At 32.3% G+C, this 25,930-nt stretch overlaps 1 protein-coding gene and 1 long non-coding RNA gene across 2 annotated transcripts; both read left to right on the forward strand.

The window, feature by feature from the left end:
- Window positions 1-2,982: 2,982 nt before the first annotated feature.
- LOC136063209 (uncharacterized) lies at window positions 2,983-3,434 on the forward strand. Its single transcript, XR_010624920.1, has 3 exons — window positions 2,983-3,061; window positions 3,196-3,241; window positions 3,342-3,434. It is a non-coding gene; the product is annotated as an uncharacterized LOC136063209 (long non-coding RNA).
- An 805-nt stretch (window positions 3,435-4,239) lies between these two features.
- Window positions 4,240-8,279, forward strand: LOC112007239 (uncharacterized). Its single transcript, XM_024039558.2, has 2 exons — window positions 4,240-4,530; window positions 6,822-8,279. Exon 2 carries the CDS (start codon window positions 6,858-6,860, stop codon window positions 8,076-8,078), a length of 1,221 nt encoding a protein of 406 aa, XP_023895326.2. The 5' UTR covers window positions 4,240-4,530; window positions 6,822-6,857; the 3' UTR covers window positions 8,079-8,279.
- Window positions 8,280-25,930: the final 17,651 nt, after the last annotated feature.

A 25,930-nucleotide genomic window follows, 5' to 3' on the forward strand; every position in this document is an offset into this window, starting at 1 on the left:
TTTACCTAATGTGGCGTAATAATTTCGCGTCAAACCAAATTGGAAGTTAGGCATTTTTAAAGAGGGAATCCAATCACTTTACATTTGTCGAATGGATCATTTCGTGTAACGCCTAACCTTATCACTGAAAATACTACAGAGCGTTACAATTTAAAACCGCGCTTAAGGAACCGGAGTTAATTTAGGTATCCTTTGTGTGTGACCATGTTTGGCTTAATGGGGCTCTTTTAAATCAAGAACCACTGAAAGATTTGCTTAGTTTCAGAGAGATTCTGACTTGGGAAAAGAGGGGGAAGGTTTCACTTCTTGTTGATTAGAGAGAGTTGATTTGGTAATTTTGTCTTTCCCCCTTTGCCTTTGTTTGTGGCATTAAGTGGTGCTTCATTTGTTTAACAAGCTGATCTCTTCCTATTAGGTTTGTTCCTACTGTTCTTTGCTCAAATCGATCTTTCTGTGTTTATTGTAGATCCGGTGTTCTACCACATTTACCTATTTTATTGTATTTTCCTTTTTTTCGTTTTTGGGGTGGTAAAGATTAGGCCTTCCAGGCATGGTTTTCTATTTCAGTCAAGATCTGTATAGATCTCAAAGTACATGCCATTTCATTTGATAGAGAACACCCAAAGGTTTCAAATTGTGGAGTTTTTATTTCAAAATCCCCTGTTTTGAGCCTAGTATTCAAATCAAAATTGGGATTTTTATCTATTTTATACTTATTTTTGTGCCATCAATTTTGAAATTTCTTTTTTGTATTCACAATCTTTCAGTCATTCTGTTGTTTTTTTGGTTGGTAGATTCTCTTGTCAGGAAAAAAAAATTAAAAAAAATATACACACACACAACAACAATAACAATCATAAAATCTTAAAAATTTGGGGGGAGGGGATGTAGTCCCTCCCCAACTCGATCGATTTGATGATATCAATATATTGTCATATTTCTTTAGATAACATCGTGAATTATGAAATTGAAATGGGGGGAGGGGGTTGACATCAACCTCTGTAGTCCCTCCCCAACTCGATTTGATGATATCAATATATTGTATTTCTTTAGATAACAGTGCGAATTATGAAATGGAAGTGTATGATTAATTTTATACGTGTATGTGTGTGTCTATATATATTTTGATTGACAAAGGTATATGGGAGATAGAAGGACCAACGATGAAATTATATTTACCAATCCTGGTGTAGACTATAATAAGAGTCATATTATGTCGACTATGGTTTAATGGTTTTAACAACTGAATTTTATTTGTCTTAATTTTATTTATTTATTATTTTTCCTTTTCTTCTTTATTATTTTCATCGTTATCCTCTCTCTAAGAAAAAGATAATGAAGTATGACCAAAGTTTAAAAAATCGGAACAGTAAAAAAATCGAAAACTGGTTTAATTTTCGGTTTTTACCAATTGAACCACTAGTTTGGCCATTTTTACTAGATCAGTTTAGTTTTCGAATCTTGTTGAACCAATAGGTCCGATTTAGTTTTTAAAATTATGAGTACTGCTACTAACACATGTCGTTTAGTCCTCTTATTTTACTCATGGTTTAAACATCTACATATTTTTAGTCTGAATAGAGGTATTTATCGATAATTATTTATATTACAATTTTTAGTTTAAATGATTTAAATAAAGTGTAAAATGACTATTTTTTCTAATGATAAAATTTAAGGAAAAAATTGAGCCTTTTTTAATATGTGGAATTGATATAATTAAGTGTAAGATATTATTTCAAATCTATAATATCATAAGTAATTTTGTTTGAATAAATTTTCCAAAACTCAAATTATCATGTACTATAAAATATAATCAAACAATTTACATTAACAATTAATTTTCAAAGTTCTTGATATTATTTGTTTCTCAAAAAAAAAAAAGTTCTTAATATTAAATCTTTAAATCCAAAAGGCAACCTCAGAATTTTTTTAAGGACAATTTAATAATGAGTTTACATCGTCAATATAGAGAGAGCAAAATCAAAAGCAAGAATCAAATGTGATGAGCCACATATTAATTTATTAGATTTATGTTTTCTTTGACGTTTCTCTTTTGTTAATTAGCCTAAAAACTAGAAGACATTTTTCGGTTAAAACTCTGAGATAGTAGCGAAGTACATATGAATTGTGTAAATGTTTATTTGTTTTACGTAGTAAAATGGCTGAGGAGGGAGGAGACGTATCAGAAATGGGGAGGAGGAGGAGTGCCCGAATAATGGCATTGGAAGAGGAAAAGAAGAGAAAGATGAAGATGAAGATGAAGATGAAGAAGACGGAGGCCGAGGAAGTGGTGGAACACAAAGCTGGGGTCCTGCTGCATTCTCAGCAACAAGTGCATTATCAGAAGCACCAACATGGTCTAGTTTCACGTACAACTGCACCTTTTACAACTATCAGGCAGTACGGCCGCAGGAGGGTCTGCAAGCGCAAAAGACTCCAAGATGTAGCTGCCACTTCTCTTGTTTACCCATCTCATCAGGTCTCTCTCTTCTGCTTCTTCTGGACAAAGTTTTCTTCCAAACTGTGCTGCAAGAATTTTCTCTAACTCATTATACTGCAGATCATAATAAAACCACTCGTGTTTTTAATTACATAAGTTATTAAACTACTATTTAAACAAGTCACATAACTATTAAATATGTTACGTAAAAAAAGGTATACATAAATTATCTTACGAACCATCATGCATTGGGTTTGGATTGGAGGAAAATTCTGTGTTTTGTGGACTTAGATGTTCACTGCCATACTAAATGAGTTGACACGAGGGTTGCACTCCTCATGGCCTGCAAATATATTTATGTTGTTAATGTGCTTTCTCGTTTTTATTGCATGCAGATTGGAGAAAACCGAAAGTATGGAGGTATTGTAATCAGAAATGGTGAGCCTAGTATTAGTATATAAACGTATATAGCTTATGTTCTCCTGTTCTAAGATCTTAATCACTAGGGTGTTTAATTAGTGGTTTTCTTATGTTTGTATTAGATCCACGAGCAACTTCTTCATTTCTTCAACAAATGCCAGAAAGACGAACTCTCGAGCTTGTCCTTGATATACTGCAAAGGTAAAACTCTTTACTGTGATAATTTTTCTGGCATGGTTTTGCAAAGGAGTCAATTCCACTACCTGAATAACTTAATATCATGTGAATTCCTTGCTTACAAGGTTTTCTAATCTTAATTATTCTTCCCTATTCAGGAGAGACACATATGCAATATTTGCTCAGCCAGTTAATCCTCAAGAGGTTAGGGGTTGGTTTTTTTGGTGTCTCTACATGTTTTGTTCAAAATGTTTAGCATATTAAATTCAAATCTAAATACTAATGGATTTCTTTCTTTTGGAAGGTGGAGGGCTATCACAAAATCATAAAACAGCCAATGGATTTTGGCACAATGAGGGCTAAACTTCAGCATGGAATGTATACAAGCTTAGCACAATTTGAGGTATGCTTCTATGCCTTTTGCTCTAATTTTCAGTGTCTAGTTTGAATGACGACCAAGTTGATATCACTAAGTATTTATGTCCAAGTATGTAAGCAGGTTGGCCCATATGTGCAGACCTCTGTATCTTCAGGGAGAGAAATTTAATTAAAGCTGATCTACCTTTGAGAATTATTATATGCACTAGTTCTCATTGAGCTATTAACTGATTATCAATTCTTTGAATTTTCTACAGCGTGATGTGTTTCTAGTTTGCAGCAATGCAATGCATTTTAATGCACCCACTACCATATTTTATAGAGAGGTACACTTGAAATGGTTCTTGTGGTATATCAAACTTTAGAAAGTATGCGTATGTTACCAGGAGAACTCAATTTTCTTCAATATTAATCCATATTTTCTGATATCCAGGCACTTGGTATACATGAACTGGCACAGAAGGTTTTTCGTACTCTGAAAACTAATCCACAGAATTTTGGGTTGGAGGTCTCTCCAGCAAGAAGACGCCCAGGTAGGAAACCCCAAGGTGAATCCTGAGGTCCTTGCACTAAAGCTTGATAGATGTGGCAATGTGAATTTTGGTGTTTCACCAAAAAGTAGACCATGTTGCTTTTATGGTCCATCTCTAAGAAGAAACACCAAAATAGACCGACCATTTAGTTCAAAATTCAAACCCTGATGGAAACCGTATCTTTGATATATGTTCCTTAAGCATTGAACACATACAGGAGTTGATAAAATTAAACCATTTTTTATCAATAGCATTTTTTTTTTTTTTTTTTCATTTTGCAGTAGTTTCTTATGTGCGATTAAATTATAGGAAAATCTTTAACTATATGTGTTAATTGAACCTCTCTTTCTCATTTTTGTTTACAAAATATTTTATGCCATTGCGGAAGTTATCTTATTCTCTGCATTTATCCTCTAATGGAGTAAGAAGGAAGATTTCTAAATTCTTCCTTTGTTTTGAACAGGGCCTAGAGATGGCTTTGAAACAGAAAAGCGTCAAACATGTCGGCCTTGTACCCCTTTTGCCAGTGGAAATGAGGCACTGGTTTCATCAGTCTACAGTGCCCCAAAACCAATTGTTCATGTAAGTATATCATACATAAACACACGTATTGGTGTTGGGGAGGGAAGGAAAAGAAAGAAAGTCTTGTGATACACATGCACTCACAGCACTCCCCCAAAATAGTAAGACCTTAATGTCTAATTTAGTCCAAATAATACACGGTAGAGAATTCTCTATTTATCTGAATTCAATGGGAAAGTGATCTAAAGCTATGGCTGGAAGGTATTTGAGCTTTTCACCTAAGAGCATTGCTCTCCAATCAATATTTGTAATTGCTCTGTCCAGCCATTCTTTGATCTTTGATGTTGTGTATGCCTACTAATTTGTTTGACCAAGTCAAGATGTTACCACAGAAACCTAGATTAATTAATTTCTCAGCTTTTATACTCTTACTCTTGTTTACTTTACCTCCACTTTCATGTGTTAAAATGTGGACATTTTTACGTCAATTATAGATATTTATGTGAAACAGATGGTATAAACTAGTGTGAAATAATATTTTCCATATTCAAAAAGCCTATGAACCCACTTGTTGAGGACTCCCTAGTCCCTACCATCTTCCCCCAATCTTCTTCAACTATTAGAGGTTATTGAAGTTCCCTAAGTAAAGTTGAGTTATTCCTAAAATCATAACCAATTCCATATTCATTTTCACAACTATCCTATATGACAGACTGTGATTAGCTGTCTGTCACTTTCATATAGATTCACTTTTTTTTTCCCACCACTCATAGCCAGTTACATTAGATAGTTATGAAAATAAGTGCAAAATTAATTATAATCCTAAAATTTTTCACGTAAAGCTAGGGGCTGTGAATGATTTCCCAACCTTGGAGAGCATATCCTATAACTTCACTCTCCTTGCTTTGTACGGCGGCCCATAAACAACAGTAAGCACCCATCGTTTGTTTGGAGGATCAGAGAAGACCAATAAATTGATCAATGATTTGTTTTGGGTCATTATTTCCAAATCCTCTCCATTCTTCCAACCGAGCACAATCCATCTGCTGATCCTTTTAAGGAAACCAAAATCGAGTTGTTAAGCTCCATCTTGAACGGTGCATTCGGTCTACCAACTTCTACTTTTCTCGAAGAAAAATACAATCTAGACTATTTATTGATAATATAATATCAATAAATAGTATTTTTCGGGAGCAAAAATTATATACAACAATATAAGGTTATAAGGTTGGTGAATCTAACTTTTATAAGTTTATCAACTAAAATATTTTCATCTATGTAACTTAAATAATATAATTTCAATCATAATTTAATTACATATCATCAGCATAAATTTCTGAATGGGTTAAAATTGTTAGTCGTGATGTTTACTAATATATGGAAAAATAATAAATTAATTAAGTATCTCATGAACAAGCTCAAGCATTGTTTTGACAAAAATAATGATTTATGTTTGGACATATAATCTAATTAAGTGATCAACTTGAGTCTGATTTGCGGTTGAAATAAAATTAAATGAAAAATCTTGAACTTTGAATATTTGGCTTGGTTTAAATCCTTCACAATCCTAGTTGCATCTTTTAGTAGTACAACAAGAGTTGTTTGTGTTAATTTAGCGTCCAAACCAATTGCAGGCCCATGTATTTGTAAAATAAGTAAATTAACTTTAGGTTAGTCTATGGTTAATCTAGGGTTAGTTTAGTATTCTCTAGTATATAAATCCTACATTGGGTTCATTTGTAACACAAGAGCTTAATAGACAATATGTAGCCATCAAGGGCTTTTACCGTGGATGTAGGCCTTCAGGCTAAACCACACAAATCTTTGTGTTTGCTCTTTTTTTCATGTTTTTCACTCAATAACTTTAACAATTTGAAACTTAATGAAAAATCAAGAGAGATTTTCCACCGAAGGTGCTTCAAATATATAGAAAAATGCTCTTTGAATGTCTTAAGCTTGCCGGCTTTCAGGTGTTAAGTACATGTCCTAACCATGGTAAATAGGCCCTTTCAGCCCTAGATTTATGTCATTGGCTCACACTCTTAGCATTATGCATGCGTACATATATAAGCGTGCTCTTTTTTTTTTTATGGAACTTGATATTTTAATTTTATGAAGGTGTTATTTTTAATAAATCTGAAAGATTCTCTTTGGAAGTAAATCATACTTTTTTCTTGGGGGTTAAAAATGCAAGTACAAGTCTAAATATATTAATTTGCTTTTGCTAAACTTTTGTGTGCTATCTTCATGTTGATTATCTAGCCAAAAAATCTTCATATTGATTATTTAATACTTTTTTTTGTTCGATACATCTCCTTGTCTATGCTCTGATTGATATGTCTACACTGTAGGTTACAAATGCGGACCTTGATTACAAAAAAAGTCTAATGCGGTTTGCTAAAGAGTTGGGACCAATGGCTCAAATGGTTGCCAATAGGAAATTGGAGCAATATCTGCAGATTGAAGCTTCACATAATCAATCCCAGAGTACTCCAATACTCCCTCCGGCAATGACTCCAAATTATCAAGTTCCTGGACCATCTCTCATGCAGCCTCCTGCTTCTCTGGGTGGTATTAACAAAGGCAAAATGCCTGAGACTCGGAGTGTCCTCCATGACTTTCCTTGGGATTTGAATGTCAATGCCTGCGCCAACATGCCATTGAACATTCATAGCGATCCCTCCAAAGAACAAAGCACCCACACCAGCAGTCACAGGATTAATATCAAAGATGGTGCCAACAAAGGAAAGATGGTTTGCAGAGACATGAGCAGAATGGGCCTAAAAAGAACTTATCTAAGAGGCATGCTGCCCCCATCTGACAGAATGAGAATTGGAAGCAATCCACCAATTGAAAACGCTCACTTCAATAGCACAAAAGGTGTTAAGATTGGTTCCCCAGGAGAAATAGCTGATAACAGACGTAAAGATGGGGACTTTTTGGTTCCAAATTCTAAAGGCAAAGGGAAAATGGTCAGTACTAATGATAACAAAATGGACCATCTTCCTGGGAAAACTGCTCATCAAAATCAAAGCCAACAGCTTGGGTTAGGCTCACGTTTCCCTTTTGCTGGAAAGGAAAATATGAGTAGCAATACTGGGAATTATGGGGTCACAAAAATGTGCAGCAACTACACGAATGTGGAGATGATGCTGATGCCAGAATCTACACAAGTAGGTAAACAGGTGCAGCCAAGTCAATTGGGGGAATTACAGTCAAAGCTGGTGGACTTGATTTCAAAAAGCCCTTATTCAGACACATCTTTCTTGCATCCACAAGCTGCAAAGTTGTTGTCTCAACCCATCACTTTCTTGCCTTGTTTAGGCACACAGAATGAGGGTGGAGTTTACTCTGCGGTACAGCCTAGTCACTTGGTGGGGTGGAGCCAACACTCAAACCAGAGTGAATTTCCAAATATGCAAATACAGGTTAACAAGGACAGAGACTCTGATAGTGGTGCAATACTACACCAACCATCAAAGCTCGTAGCAGCTCAGAAAATGGCTTTGTTACATGCAATGAGTTTCTATGAAAAAGAAACTCCTGAAGGCTGGCAAGCCGCGGAGGCCAGTGATGCCAAAAAGCTTGATTTAGCTCTTCAGCTGTGAATCAAGCATGGACTCCTATTTTAAAAACTTTGCAAGAGACATATGTTGGTGTCTCAGTCTTTTTCCTAGAACAAAAGAACATTTCTGCTTCCTTTGTTTATGTTTCTATGTCCCATGCTTGTTTGCTGAGTGCGAGGACACTCCAATATTTATAATAAGTCTTAGTGTCTCAAAAACTAATTTTGGAAATATGTTATAGAAGTTGCGACTACAAATTAAGACTAAAATAAAATTTCTTGAAATTAATATATACACACACACTCTCTCGTATGTGTTTGCTATTTTATTTGAAATGGTGACGAAATTTTTTACATTTTGTGAGTGATAATTAAACTAAAATTATAGAAAATTCTTAAATTAATTCATTTATTTTAGATTTTTAACATCATATATTTTCTTTAAATACTATTTTTCTTATAAAATTGAATAAGTCATGTAATTAAAAAATTGAAGATCAATAAGTTTTATATAAAAAAATTAATTTAAATTAAGTATTTATATGATAAGTATAATATTTTTTAGCTTACTCATGTGTTATTAGATAATTTTGAATTTATTGAAACTATTAAACTCTTAAACATTTGCATGCATATTTAAAAAAAAAAAAAAAACCTTCATTTTCAACTTCCAATACTAACAAACTGGTGGAATACATTATTTACCTAACATATATAAAAATTATTTGACCCACAAATAACAAAACAATAATGATGCACCAATCAAGAATCATTTGAGGAACATTTCAATCAATCTCTTAAAAATAAATAAATAAATAAAAATAAAAATAAAAATAAAATCCATTTTTTTGCCATTGACATCTCACGTGACTTTCCTTCTTTCGTGTGTTAAAAATAAACAAATTAAATACCATCAAGTAAGAAGGGGGAAAAAAATGAGAGAGAGAGAGAGAGAGAGAGAGAGAGAGAGAGAGCAATGAATTGAAGGGATTTTTTTTTTTTTTTGATGTGAATCGAGGGGAAATTTTGAGTATTGAAGAAAATTTTGAAAACATATTAAACACATAATCCCTAAGTGAACTGTTGAAAATGGGGTGACAATACCAAAAAGTACTCCTTAGATTTTATATATTGCTGAATTCCTTAGATTATATTTAATTATTCATATCAAATATGTATTTTATTTTGGATTTGATAATGAATTTTCTTTAGCCACCTGCCTTAACTATTAATGTACTAGAACCACCCTTTCTTTTCTTTTTTTTTGATAAAGACATATTAGAACCACTTAAAAATATTGTCATGCATTTTTTCCATAAAAATAATGAATTTGAGTGATGTGTTTATATAATTCGACTGGGGCCAATTATTTTTTTTTTAAGGCCAAAAGTTTAATTTTAACAAGAAAACACATTAAAAAAATATAAAACATTTGGGTTATAGGGAGGCCATGGCCCCTCTTAGTCTAAAGATAGCTCTGTCCTTGTTTGGATAAACTTAGGTGCGCTAAAACTTGGCCTTTGACTAATTTATATTCAAAAAAATTCTTTTGCCAATTTTATCTTCTGAGGTTTTGATCAATGAGTATCATGATGGAACATTAGAGAGGCAAACTAGAGAATTCACGTTAGGCCCTTCAAATTTTGGGTTAAATTTTAGTTAACCGGCAACTTTTTCGATTTAATTTTTTTTTTTCATAAATCCTAATATATTATTCTCTATTTTTTTTTTCCTATACCTATCTATAATTCATCTATAATCTGTATATAACCAAAAAAGTTTTACTTTCAATTGATTTCATAATATTGTGCTACATAATTTTTTAATCTATATAATTTATGAGAAATGATATGTTTACAACACTTTTATAACAAATTCTAAGTGGCAGGTTGTTATTGTTGGGGCAAAAAAATAATCTTAGTGTTAGTTTTAAATTTAAACCAATAACAACTAACCACCTGTGATTTGTTGTAAAATTGTTGTAGATGTAGCATTTCTCTAATTTTATCAGTCATTATTATAAATTTTTAATTTAAATTCCATTTTATATCTAATTAAACCACCCATTAGAATATCATATATACTTTAAATGGTAAAATATATAGTTTCTATACATAAATTCTTATCAATAACTACTATAATTATCAAATTTCATATTTTAAAAAATAAAAGAGGCAAAAAATCTTATTATATTAAAATTTCTACTACATTACACAAGTTACAAACTATAGAATAGATACAATAGAATATATATTCTATTATATCTTTTTTTTTCCTTTAAAAAAAATAGATATAATAGAATATATATATATATAATATAAAAAAAATCTATTAATAATTACCATAATTATATATTTCATAATTCCATATAAAGACACAATCATAATAAATACCTATTAATAAATATCATAATTCTCAAACTTCATATTTAATATTTAATATTTCATATACAAATACAATCAAATTTAGTGTCTATTAATAAATATATAAAATTAAAGATGTTTGATTTTTGGTAGAAATCATACAATTGTGCCACATTATTATTTTAGTCTTCATAATATACATATCAAAATAAGGGGTATTTTTTAATTGAAATTCCATTATTTATTTTAAACAGCTATTAAAATCTTAACACATTATATTTGATTTAAATGGTAGGATATATAGTTCCATAGACAACGCAATCAAAATAAATAACTAATAGTAAAATATATAGTTCCACATATAAACAAAATCATAATAAATGAATATTAATTAATAATATAATTATCAAATTTCATGCCTAAGTAAAATAAATAAATAACCATATTATGCCAAATATGATAACAAAATCATTTTATATATTTATTAACAATTATCATAATTACATATATTTAATAGTTCTATATTTAATAGTTCTATGTAAAACCACAACCATAATTAATACCTATTAATAAATAAAATAGTAATTAAATTCATGTTTAATATTTCATTTTTGAAAAACACAATAATTATCTATTAATAATTATCATAATTATTTAATAATTTCATATAATTAAAAACATAATCATAAAAAAAATACCTATAAATAATTACCATAATTATCAAATTTCATAATATTTTTTAGATGAGTATTAAATTTCATATATAATATATCTTATACAAATGCAATCATAATAAATACAGTATCCATTAACAAATACCATAATTATATATTATGTAATTCCTATATAAAAACATAATAATAACTAATACTTATTAAGAAAGAGAAATATTATGTCCACAACATTTTCATTACAAATTCTATGTGACATGTTTTTACGGGTTGTTATTGATGGGGTAGAAAAGTAATTTCAGTAGTAGGTTCAAATTAAACTCAATAACAACTAACTACCTATGATTTGTTGTGAAAATGTTGTGGACGTAGCACCTTTTATTAATAATAAATACCATAATAATTAAATTCATACATAATGTTTCATATACAAGCATAATCATAATAAACATCTCCTACTTAATCATCATTTATTATATATTTAATAATTCCATATAAATAACACAACCGTAATTATTACCCATTAGATAATACCATAACTATCAAATTCTTATTATATATTTAATAGTTCCATTTAAATACACGACCATAATTAATACCCATTAAATAATGCCATAATTATCAAACTCATATTCAATAGTTCACATACAACTACTATTATAATAAATATCTATTAATAGTTATCAATTATTATATATTTAATATTTCCATATTAAAAAAACAATCATAAATTATTCCTATTAATAAATACTATATAATGATCACAATTTTAATATTAAATTTCATATTTAATATTTTCTATGCAAAATCAATCATAATAAAAATATATTAGTAATTACCATAATTATATATTTAATAGTTCTATATAAAAACACAAACATGGTAAATAGTTAAATACCATAATTATTAAATTCCATCTGTAATATCTCATTATAAAATACCAATTAATAAAATACCATAATTATTTAAATAATATATAATTATCACAATTTTTGTATTAAATTTCATATTTAATATTTTCTATAAAAAATAAATCATAATAAATATATATTAGTAATTACTGTAATTATATATTAAATAGTTGTATATAAAAACACAAACATAATAATAGTTAAATACCAATTAATAAAATACTATAATTATTAAATTCCATCTGTAATATCTCATTATAAAATACCAATTAATAAAATACCATAATTATTTAAATAATATATAATGATCACAATTTTAGTATTAAATTTCATATTTAATATTTTTTATACAAAATCAATCATAATAAATATATATAAGTAATTATCATAATTTTATATTAAATAGTTCTACACAAAAACACAAACATTATAATAGTTAAATGCCAATTAATAAAATGCCATAATTATTAAATTCCATTTGTAATATCTCATTATAAAATACCAATTAATAAAATACCAAAACTATTTAAATAATATATAATGATCAAAATTTTAGTATTAAATTCCATATTTAATATTTTCTATACAAAATCAATCATATATATATATATATATATATAGTAATTACCATAATAATATATTAAATAGTTCTATATAAAAACACAAACATAATAATAGTTAAATACCAATTAATACCAGTAAAAAAATACCAATTAATAAAATACCGTAATTATTTAAATAATATATAATGATCACAATTTTAGTATTAAATTTCATATTTAATAGTTTCTATACAAAATCAATCACAATAAATATATATTAGTAATTTTGCCAAAATATATATATATATATTAGTAATTACCATAATTATATATTAAATAGTTCTATATAAAAACATAAACGAGTAAACCTAGAGATACAAACATTTTTACAAAAAATAATACAAACTACTGATGAGTGGTTATTGGTAAATGAAAAATAATATTAATAGTAAGCCTAAATGAAAACCAAAAAGAAGTTTGTCACATTAATAATTTGTAAAAATGTTGTAGAATAATTTGTAACTGTAGCATTACTCAACACAAACATAATAATATTTAAATACCAATTAATAAAATACCATAATTATTCGATATCCAAACATAATCAAATATAAATGTCTATTAATATCTATTATAATTATCAAATTTCATATAGGGTTAGATCAAGTTACACTAGTGTAACTTTAAGTAATGTACTTCACCTAATAAATTTTTATTGAATTAATATTTTGAAAATATGACCACTATATTACACACTCTTTATGTTCTTAACATGCATCACAAATTTTGTGCTAATCAGATATTATTTACTATTTGATCTATAAATTCATATTTTATCCATAGTTTTGAAATATAAAAATTTGAAATTTAAACATTTTAAAGATGAAATAGTTATTTATCTCAATCATCTTGAAATTTTGTAACCATGGATAGAATAAAAAATATATAAAAAAAATTTGTAAAATTTTTTTTCAAATAAAAAATATTTTGCAATATAATATTACTTAAAGTTACACTTAGAGCATTAGCATCTAGTATCTAAAAAATATCTTATTTTACCATCTCAAAAATGACTTTATCTATCATATCATATCATTTTACAATACAACCAACATTCCAACTTTTATTTTGCCATACAACACATTAAAATAATATATTTACACAATAAAATAATATAGCCCAATACCCAAATAAAAAATCCAAAACCCAATAAAATATTATTTTTTTTTAAATACCATCTTGCTACAATACCATCATAAAAGTAGGACGTTACTGTAGCTCAATGATAAAAAATTTTTAGAATTGGAAGTGCAAATAATGCAAGATTTATGAGGTTTGAAGTTAAATTTTAGTATATTTGGAGTTTTAGCGTGCTAGATGCGGATGCTCTAACTTGAACCAAACCTATAAATATATACAAAAAATAAAATAGAGATAATCATTTTTTGTAGATAAAATCATATTTTATTGAACTATCACATACATTGCACGAATTGTTGACTAGTTAATATATATATATATATACATATTTCCATTTTTTGCCGCTCTATTTTTTTTCAATGTCAAACTCTCTTCTTTTTGTCTCTCCCTGCTACTTTGATCTATCCCCAAATTCACATATATGCCTATAATAATGGAAGATGAAGATGTTTTTTTCCCCCCCAAAAATGACAATGAATACCAACAAAGAAACCTTGGATTCAAGTTTCCCATCCACAAAAATCTTGAGTCCTCATAAACCTCCATCCAACTCGCTCTATTTTATTTTATACATTTTAAAATACATGTCCATTACCCAAAGAAAATAGGAATTTATTTATTTATTCCAATTTTTTAATGTTGATTTTATTTTTAAACCGAAATTAAATTCTTAATAAATCATGTCGCCTAATAATATAAAGTGAATTACACTTTAATAAGATTGCTATTTTTTGTCGTTTTAATAATAATCATATTATCTATTTTGAAATTTATCTACCTTTTAAATTGAGAGAATGTGTGAGGCTTTTTTAAAAAATAATTACAATAAAATCAATAGATACAGAGGATAAAGGGATTTGAATTCTAAACTTTTGTATTTGAAACACTAAGAAATGACAATTTAGCTACCAAACTCATTGCATAAATATTACTTACAATGATTACCTATCTTTCTCATTTTTGTACTTTGAGGTGATAAATTTGGAAATAAGCTATTATTGAGGGTGGCTAGTTGTGGTAGTTTTAGATTTTTATGGGGGTTGAACTATTGGTGTCTTGGTCATAATTATGTGTAATAGTTTTGAGTTGTGATGAGTTGATTTATGTGAGTGCACAACTTTCATTTATTGGTTTGTTTGGATTGAGGGAGAAGGAGAGGAAGTAGAGTAGAGTAGATTTAGGCTAAAATTGGCTTATTTTTAGCCTACTCTACTCTTCTCCACTCTCCCTCCTTCCCCTCTCCATCCAAACGGGCCATAAATGTTTCTATTTGAGACATGAACGTTACTCAACAGGGTAAGGTAAGGTTGGCACAAAAATGACTTTTTGGACTAAACATCCTTAGGGCTAAAGGCACACAAAAAACCGCTCCAACCGCACAACACATTTTAACCAACCAAAACCGACTACCAAATGCGGTCAACACGCCAACTATGGTGGAGATGCAAAAACTACACCTGCACCATGCAATTTGTGGTTATGTTTTCAAAAAACCACAAAAAAAGAAAAAAAAAAAAAGAAAAAAAAAAGAAGGCACTACACTGCACCTATTGATATATAAGTTTTATTTTATATCTGATATATATAACATGAAACACTACATTTCACTAATTAAAAAAAAAAAAAAAAATTGTTGTCTACCACTGCAGACATGTATTTCTATATATAAGTAAAGTGTCTACACATGAAAAGGAACGCTTTTCCAAATTTCATTGTTTGTTTCTCCGAATGCTGAAATGTTTCCCAAAACCAACCCATCAAGTAGTTGATTCAATAATAATAATAATAATAATAATAATAAAATGAACCCTTCACCAAGGACAAAGTTTTGGTTACAAACGTGATTGTAGGATTGTAAATGACTATAACTTTGAAAAAATAAATTAACATAACTACATATTTTAAAATTTTAATCATTGGATTACATGTTTTTTATGTTCTTAACACGTATATCAAACTTTATGCTAATCGGATGTTATATACTATTTAATTCATAAACTTATTTTCTATACATTATTTTGGACTACAAAAACTTAAAATTTAACTATTTGATTGATAACATCACTATTATTTTTTGATTTTCTAAAAATTTTAAATATGTTGAAAAAGAAGAAGTAAAAGGCCTACTTCATATTTTAAAATACATTTTAATTAAAATTTAAAACAACATTTTTAAATTCTGAAATGGAGGATGATTTTGGAAACTGATAGGCCAAAAACAAATCGACCCCTTGTGATAAATTAACTAATTAATTTAGCCAAGTGAATTAATTAAGTTAATTAACATGCAAACGCGTGGTAGTACAAACAAATCACCAATAAACTAATAATGCAGCGGAAAATAAATAACACGGTGATTTGTTTACGAATGGGGAAAACCTGATGGCAAAAACCCCACCGGGTGATTTTCAGGTCACCACTCCCGAAACTCTACTATTATCACAACAAGCAGTTATAAGTAAAGGAATCCCAAGTACCTTACCAACCTACAATTGAACCCTTACCCCAATACCCAATTGGACTTGTTCTATAATGACAGTTCCCCTTTTTGATGTACGGCTCCCAAGTACATGACTAACCAATGTGCGGATCCCAGTACGCGACTTCAATCACAAACTAGAGGAAGTTTGTTGGCTACAAAGTTCTTCAGTTCATCTACAATAACGATCAAGAAAATGCTTGGTCACAAAATCCAAAGATGCACATACACAACAACTTCTTCAGAAGAGATGAACTAGGGCAAAACTTTGTCTCTGGTCACAATTTACTTGAACAGAGTTTGCTCAATGCTTGTGTAACTTGTGAACACTTTGACGACCCTTAAAATAATCCTTTTATATATCTAGGGTTAGGAGAAAAGAAAGCCCAAAGACACATTCACGAATCCTAAGAAATCATATCAGAGATTCTGATTTTATAAATCTCGACAGATAGCAAGGTGTCGAGAAGCTGTTGAGCAGGTGTCGAAATTTAATGACTGTGCACTTCTTCAGCTTGTTTCTTGAATAGACTTGATGACTTCAACACTTGATCTTGAAACCTTATTTCTTGAAGTATTAAAAATACCTAGAACTATCCAATTACAAGTTGAATGCGTTCTGTCAAAGAATTAGCCAATTACATAAAAGAATGACATATGTTCTTAACAAGTGAAACACATATGTCCTAACAGAAACTTTTCCCTTAAGCAAAGGGCTTATTAGTACACAATATTTTAAATATTAATTTAACAAAATTTGGTCACACTGATGAGAAGGGGGAAAAATGTTTTTTCTCTTCAAATTTGGGGCGGATTGAGAAAACTCGCTCTACTTTAGCGTTGGCTTCAACCACCTCAAGTTCAAGAAATTTTATCTTTGAGTAGGCTTCAGTCAGCTCTCCATTCAGCGTCTCCATTTCACATTTGGTCTCCTTGACCCCAATTCAGAGTGATCACCCAGCTCTTTCACTAGCGCACCCAAATCATCCGAAGAATCTACTAGAGCAATGGTCATGAATGCAGAGAAGTTTCCCTCTCCATCACAGCTTTCATCCAAATCTGAATCAAAGGAGTCGGAATCACTAAGAGTGGTGGCATACACCTTGCCCTTCTCTTTCAAATAATTGGGACACTCTTTCTTGAAATGTCCATGTCTGTTGCATTCGAAGCACATGATTCCTTGAAAGGATTGAGAATCCTTCCCATCTTTCCTCGTAAAATCCTTTTTCTCCTTTCCGAAACTTGAGAATTTTCCTTTCTCAGCAAATTTTCCATTCATCTTGAACTTCAAGAACTTTTGACAATTCTTCACAAGATATGCCACATCTTTATGATGGCAATGACAGCTCATAAGTTTGACCTTTACCCGAAAGCTCTCCGAAAATGATCGAAAGATTTTCCCCACTATCTTTGAGTCCTCCGTTTTCTCACCCAAGTTGAACTTACCAACAACCACCTCATTTAGCTTGCTATAGAATGAGTCGAATGACTCGTCTTCACTTATTTTCAGCTCTTCAAATCGAGTGGTTAGCATCTGCAACTTAGTATCCTTCACCTTCTTCGTGCCTTCATAGGTGGTCTCCAATATCTCCCACACTCATTGGAAACTGTTATGTGAAAAATCTTGTGAAAATCATCTACAGAAACATTATAGAAAATAACATTCACAGTTTTATTGTTAGCATTTGCTACTGCAAGGGCTACCTTATCCTAAGTGGATTTAGCGACCTCTGGCCTAGTCTATCCTACATCTACTGCATCCCATACAGTATCATCAATTGAACACAAGAATGCTCTCATTCGGACTTTCCAAAAGGCACAGTTGCTACCATCAAAATATGGTGGAACATTTAAAGATTGAGACCGGTCCATCTCAAACGGGGTCAAGGATCACACTAAGGTAATTAAACCACAGCAAGTGCACCCGCTCTGATCCCAATTGAATGTTCAAATATGTGTGTAAAACACCTTGAACATTTAGACCACCAAATTACAAATTACCAATTCAAGCTTATTATCAAACAATGTATGTGCGGAATATGAAAATAAGCTAAAACAGAATTGATAGAACAATCTAAACCAAATAAAATCACAAACACAACAAAAATTAAATAGCAAAGATTAAGGGAAGAGAAATGCAAACACAAAGACAACACAGCGATGTGTTATCGAAGAGGAAACCGAAGTCTTCGGCGTAAAACTTCTCTACCACCCTCCAAGTGGTCAATAATCAACTAGAGAATCAAGTTGGGATACATGAATAGCAGAAGACCCTCCAAGCCTAATCTACCCAGTGTACCTAAGCTTTCCAAGCTTCTTGCTTCAACGAGGTTGCATCGAACCTTTGTCTTCTCTAGCTTACCGGATTCTGCTATAGACAATAACATTAACCAATATCAATTGGTCCCTTCCTAACTGCTTCCCAAATACTAAATAACCTTCTCACAAATATGGGTATGATGAGAAGGTTAGGAAGGATGAAGATCGTAGATGAGTCAATCTTGTTTTTCTCTAGGGTTTCTCTCTCAAAATTCTCTCTGGAAGCTCTTTACAATACATGGGTATAAGGGGTATTTATACTGGTGTGTGTTTGGAATGTGAAAGGTCAGTTTTCCCTAAACAAAGTGAACTAGTGACTTGGCCTTGCGACTTGACTGAGTCACGAGATAACGGCCTAGCCAGTTGGAAGTTTTTGTCCTGTAGTGCAACAACCAGCGTGACTCTTTAGCTCCTCTGCATGCTTCACACGTGTGCCTCTTTTTGGCGAATTGCAAGCCGCGAGCCAGTCACGAGGCCCTACTAAATTGCACACTCTTGAATTTTTCTTCACACTCTCTCACACACTACTCTTACATAATTCCCACCTAAATACAGGATTTCTAAATGCTAAATTACAAGAAAATTGGCATGAAATAAAGCCAACAAAATGGTTGATTAAATTCAACCTTACATGCTCAATGCAGGCTTAGAGGTTTTATTTGCCAATCTTAATTATTACATATTGTATCCCCTTAGTTAAAGACTAAGTGTCAGAATTGAATTGCTTAATTTAGTATTATATCCTCTCTCTTTTTTTTTTCTTGTTAAATGACTTTCAATTTGTTAATGTGGTTATTTTTAGTGTATAAAAAATTAGACACCAAATATTCCTATTCCAATTATATATGTTAGGACATATGTGATTCATTATTAGGAACATATGTCACTATTTTATATAATTGGCTAATCCTTTTACTAAACACACTTTACTTGTAATTGGGTAGATCTAGGATGTGTTTAATGCTTCAAGGAACCTTGTTTCAAGTTCAAGTGTTAAAATCATGCAAGTCTGTCCAAGAATCAAGTCAGAAAGTGCAAGATTTTAAAGTTTGACAGCTAGCATCTATCGTGGTTTAAAAGCTACTGAAACTCGTGGCTCGACAGCTATCTCGATAGATAAGGTATCTGTCGAGGTTTATGAAACTCAGTTTTTCAGGACTGTTTTTCATCCAATCTGTGAGTGTATGTTTAAGCTTTCTTTTCTCACAACCCTAAGCATATATAAGGATCATTTTAAGGGCTGTCAAAGGTTGCGTGAGTGTGAAGAAAAGTTTTGTTCATGCAAATTTTGACTGGAGATAGAGTTTGTCTTAGTTCTTGAAGAAGCTATTGTGTTATTACACCGTAGAGTTTTGTGACCAAGCAATTTCATGATCTTCATCGTCTAGATGAACTGAAAAACTTTGCAGCCAACATCCTTATCAAGTTGGTGACCAAGTCACATACTAGGATTCGCGCAATTGGTTAGTCACGTACTGGGAGTCGTGCATTGAAAATGAGAGATTGTTACTACAGAACAAGTCCAATTGGAGTAAGGGTTCAACTGTAGGTTGTTATATGGTACTGAGATCAAGGAAGTGAATTTCGTACCGTTCCGGCCGGTACAGCCGGTATATACCGTATCGGCCAGTAAACCGGTACAGATACACCCCTTATTTCGTACCGAAAAAAATACCGGACGTACCGGTCGCGTACCGGTCGTACCGGCGAAATCCGGCTGTTCCGGCCGGTAAATGCATACCGGACCGAAACAAGAAAAGGAGGAAGAAAAAAAAATTTGAATTTTCACTCAATAATCAAAACGAACAACAGAACTATTCTTGATCTTTTCTCTCAAAGATCTCCAAACTCAGTCTCAATCAAAATACAAACTCAAATCACAATTTTAAAACTAATCAAATTAGAACAAAAAAAGTGAAGAAAAGAAAAAATGAAAAGTGCTCCCAGAGCTCCAGCCGAAGAAGAAAAGAAAAGGAGAAAGAAAAGAAAAGAAAAAAGTAAAAGAAAAGAGGGCTCCAGAACGTGCTAGAAAAGATAAAGATAAAGGGAAAGTGTGGTGGAGAAAAAAAGAGAAAAAAATAAAATAAAATAAACGTGTGGAACATTTAAAGCACCTATTTTTAAGCCTTCTTTCAGTTCACGTGTGAAAGCAAAAAGGCTTAGTATTTTAAATTTAACTTGATTTTTAATTCTTTTTATAGATATAGATGTATAGACTTGGGCTTGGGCTTGGGCTTGTGTGGGATTTAAGAATACAAATTAGTCCAATTTATGAATTTATATATATATATATATAGCGGTAAACCCGAAACGGTACACCGGTATTGACCGGTATCCGAAATATATCGTACCGCTGGTCAAACCGGTACAGTCTCCGGTACGGTATTGACTCCCTTGACTGAGATTCCTTTATTTGTAACCACTTGTTTTGATAATAGTGGATTCTCGGGAGTGGTGGTCTTAAAATCACCCGATGGGGTTTTTACCATATAGGTTTTCCTCATTCATAAACAAATCACTGTGTCAATTTATTTTTCACTGCATAATTTAGTTAATTGGTGATTTGTTTGTACTGCCACGTACAATTGCATGTGAACTTGATTAATTAATAAACTTGGCTAATTAATCAATTTATTCATCACAAGGGATCAATACATTTTTGGCCTATCAAGTAGTATCAAAGCAAGCACACTTTGATTAGGTTTTAATCTTTACTATGTGATCCATTGACCCTTGTTTGTCATGGATAAAGGACTATAAGGTTGAATTTAATCAACCATTCTGTTAGCTTTATTCCATGCCAAATTTGTTTGTATTTCAACATTTAGAAACTCTGTATTTAGGTGGGAATCATGTAAAAGTAATGTGTGAGAGAGTGTGAAGAAATGCTCAAGACAGTGTAGTGAAGCAGGGACTCACGATGAGATCTTGCAGGTGGCTTACGACTGGCAAGCTGCCAAAAGATGCACACGAGTGAAGTATGTAAAGAAGCTGAACCGTCATCCCAACTATTGCACTACAAGACAAAATGTCTAGACTAGCCATTTAGTTAGCTCGTGGCTTGAACTTGCGATTCAGTCAAGTCGTGAAGCCAAGTCGCCAGCCATCTCTGTTTTGGAAAAATGACTCTTCGCATTCCAAACACGCACCAATATATATAGACCCTTATACCCACGAAATGTATAAAGCTTCCAGAGAGAATTTTGAGAGAGAAACCATAGAGAAAAACAAGATTGACTCATTCACAATCTTTACATAGAGACTCTTCAAATTCCTCTACTCTCATACCCTCCATTATTACATTCTTGAGAGGTTCATTACCCAAATCATTTTCTCGCCATACTCATATTTGTGGGAAAGCTATTTGGTGCTTAGGAAGCAGTTAGGAAGGGACCAATGGTTATTGGTTGATGCTATGGGCTATAGTAGAATCCAGTAAGCAAGAAAAGACAAAGGTTTAGCGTAACCTTGTTAGAGCAAGAAGCTTAGAGGGCTTAGGTACATTGGGTAGATTAGGCTTTAAGGGTCTTCTACTGTTCATATATCCCAACTTTATTTTCTAGTGGATTATTGACCGCTTAGAGGGCGGCAGAGAGGTTTTATGCTGAGAACTTTGGTTTCCTCTTCAATAACACATCGTTGTATTGTCCTTGTGTTTGCATCTCTTTTCCCTTAATCTTTGCTATTTAATTTTTGTTATGGATGTGATTTTAATTGGTTTAGATTGTTTATCAATTCTGTTATTTCCTTATGTTCATTTTCCACACATATATTGTTTGACATTAAGCTTGAATTGATAATTTTGTAATTGGGGGTCTAAACGTTCATAGTGTTTTATAAGCTATTTGAACTTTCAATTGGTATCAAAGCGATTGCACTCGCTATAGTTTTATTACCTGAGTATGATCCTAGACCCCTTAGCTTGCTATGGAAAGTGTTATGGCCAAGGCCAATGTGAAGTGGAGTAAAGGTGTTTGTGATAATGACTCTATAAGCATATTTGAAGACTGTCGTAGTAATGAACTTTTAGATTTATTCAAGTCAAAGAAACAAGCTAGAGTTTTTGTACACATGCTAAAATCATTAGTTCATAGAAATCATGATGTCATAATAGCTTGTGTGAGTCGATTTCCTTGGTTGAAAAATATAAGAAAAGGAATAGACATTTGTGTGGTAAACTTGATGGTTTGAAAAGGAAGCTACATTCTTCTATGAACGAAGAAAATACAGATGAGTCTTGCTTTGATGGTCAAGAATGCCTATCACATGCTTGTCTTTTTGTTCATACCGCATTGAAAGTGTTTAATTCATGTTTGTGGTATCTTGACAGTGGTTGTTCAAGGCATATGACTGGAGCTAAGTCTTTGTTCAAAACTCTCAAAGACAAGGAAGATGGTTATGTGACATTTGGAGATGGAAGTCACTCACAAGTTCTAGGAAATGGAACCATTGAGATTCTAGGACTACCCTTGTTGATTGATGTACTGTACATCAAAGGATTGAAAGTGAACTTGCTGAGCATCACTCAAATATGTGATAAAGACTTCTTAGTCCAATTTTCGAAGAAAGGGTGTCTAATCCTAAATGATAAGGGTGTTCAAATGTTGAAGGGACTTAGGACCACCGACAATTGCTATGGTATCATTCCCAAGCCGAGCATAGTGTGTCAAATTGCTCGAGTGAATCTTTTAGAACTATGGCATCAGCAACTTGGGCATGCTAATTACAAGCAAGTGGCTAAAGTCTCAAAGCTAGAAGTAGTGGTTGGTTTACCAAAGTTTGGGAAAATTAAAAAAAGTATTTGTGGTCCATGTCAAATGGGAAGACAAACAAAATCAACTCATCCTAAGACAAATGTAGTTGCTACTTCACGACTATTAAGACATATGTGTTTTTACTTGTTAAGAACATATGTCATTTGTTTATGTAAATTGGCTAATCCCTTGACAAAATGCACTCTGCTTGTAATTAGGTAGTTCTAAGTGTTTTTAATACTTCAAGAAACAAGGTTTCAAGATCAAGTGTTGAAGTCATCAAGTCTGTCCAAGAAAAACAACCTGAAGTGCAAATTTATTAAAACTTGACACCTGCTCGATAGCTCCTCGACACCTTGCTATTTGTCGAGATTTATAAAATCAAATTTTCTGATCTGATTTCTTGGGATTCGTGAATGTGTCTTTGGGATTTCTTTTCTCCTAACCCTAGACATATAAAAGGATTATTTTAAGAGCCGTCAAATTGTACACAAGTTGCACAAACATTGAGCAAACTCTGTTCAAGCAATTTGTGATCAAAGAGGAAGTTCTTGACCTAGTTCATCTCTTCTGAAGAAGTTGTTGTGTATTTTGCACCAAAGAGTTTTGTGACCAAGCATCTTCCTAATCTTCATCGTGTAGGATGAACTGAAGAACTTTGCAGCCAACCTCTCCTTCTAAGTTAGTGTTGAAGTCATGTACTGGGATCCGCGTATTGGTTAGTCACGTGCTTAGGAGCCATGCATCAAAAGGGGGAACTTTCACTACAAATAAAGTCCAATTGGGTATTGAGGTAAGGGTTCAATTGTAGGTTGGTAAGGTACTTGGGATTCCTTTACTTGTAACCGCTTGATTTGATAATAGTAGAGTTGCAGGAGTGGTAACCTGAAAATCACCTAGTGGGATTTTTGCTGCAATGGTTTTCCCCATTCCTAAACAAATCACCGTGTTATTTAATTTCCGCTGCTTAATTATTTTATTGGTGATTTTTTTGTGCTTCCACGCGTTTGCATGATAAATTGATTAATTAATAACTTGGCTAATTAATTAATTGGTTTAATCACTAGGGGTCATTCAGTTTGTGGCCTATCAAGTGGTATCAGAGCAGACACACTCTGATTAGGTTTTAATCTTTGATGTGTTTGATCCATTGACCCCTGTTTGTCATGGATAGAGAACAGTCATTAATTATATCTCCTTTATTTGATGGGACTAACTATGCATACTAGAAAGTACGCATGAGAGCTTTTTTACAGTCCTTAGATGAAAAGGTGTGGCAAGTTGTAGAGATTGGCTGGGCTAAGCCAAAGGAAGCACAAGCCGATTAGGATGAAGCCAAGATCAAGGCGGCAAACTTCAATAGCAGGGCATTGAATGCGTTGTTCAGTGCGGTCACCAATGAGAAGTTCAAGAAGATATCCTCAACTAAAACTGCTAAGGAGGCATGGACCATCCTCCAAATAACCTATAAGGACACAAAGGCTGTCAAGGATTCAAAGTTTTAGAGGCTCACAACAAACTTTGAAGAAATAAAGATGGAGGAGGATGAGTCATTTGATGAGTTCTATGCCAAGCTCAAGGACATAGTGAACTCAGCCTTCAATCTTGGGGAAACCATCCCTGAACCCAAGATTGTGAGGAAGGTGCTCAGATCTCTACCCGAGATTCCATGCCAAGATTACGGCGATAGAAGAATCAAAGGATATTGACAAAATTCCTTTGACTGAACTGGTCAGAAATTTGCAGACCCATGAGCTAGGACTATCTAGGATTGACAAGATGAGTAAAGGCAAGAGCATGGCCTTAAAGGCGAATAGTAGTGATACAGATGAGTCTTCAGTTGATGAAGATTCCAAGATGAAGTCCTACATCACCAGGCAGTTCAAGAAATTCATGAAGAATGCCAATGGAAAGGGCTTTGACAAGGATCGCAGGTAGTCTAGTTCTTCTCAGTTTAAGAGCCAACACAAAGGGAAGAAGGATGCTAAGGATGGCGGTTAGTACACTATTCCCGTAGGACCTAAGTGCTTTGGGTGTCATGGGTTCGGACACATGAAACATGAGTGTCCTACATATCTTAAGAGCATTGGGAAGAGTAAGGCACTTGCTGCAACCTTGAGTGACACTGAGTCTGAAGATGATTCTGATAATGAGGATGACGGAATCTTAAATGCCTTCACTGCCACAGTCAGTCCTACTGAAGGGATTGTTGATGAAGTGGAAAAAGAAGAAGAATTGGTGGATTCTAAATGTGAGAAGATGGATGATCAAGATGATATCCATTCAACCTATGAGAAACTGTACAAGCTCTCTGAGAAGCATGAGAAACTGTATAGGCTGGCCACCAAGAAGCTCAGTGATGTGGAACTTGATCGTGAAGAGCTCTCTACAAAGTTTGATGAAGCTAATCAAACAATTGGTGCACTAAGGTTTGAGAATAATTTCTTGGTTGAGAAGACCAAAAAGCTAGAAGTGGAGCTGTTTCAAGTCAGAGCTCAATTGGAGAGGACTTCAAGTGCAAAGCTTGATGAGATGCTCCACAATCAGAAATCTGCTTCGGATCGAACAAGCTTAGGGTATGGTCTTTCTTCCTCTAATACTGCTTCTACTAGTACTACTGTTTTTGTTTCTCTTGCTAATAACACTGAAATTGAGA

This window comes from Quercus suber, unplaced genomic scaffold (assembly GCF_002906115.3).
Source record: "Quercus suber isolate HL8 unplaced genomic scaffold, Cork oak 2.0 scaffold_20, whole genome shotgun sequence".
In the NCBI taxonomy this organism is placed as follows: Eukaryota; Viridiplantae; Streptophyta; class Magnoliopsida; order Fagales; family Fagaceae; genus Quercus; species Quercus suber.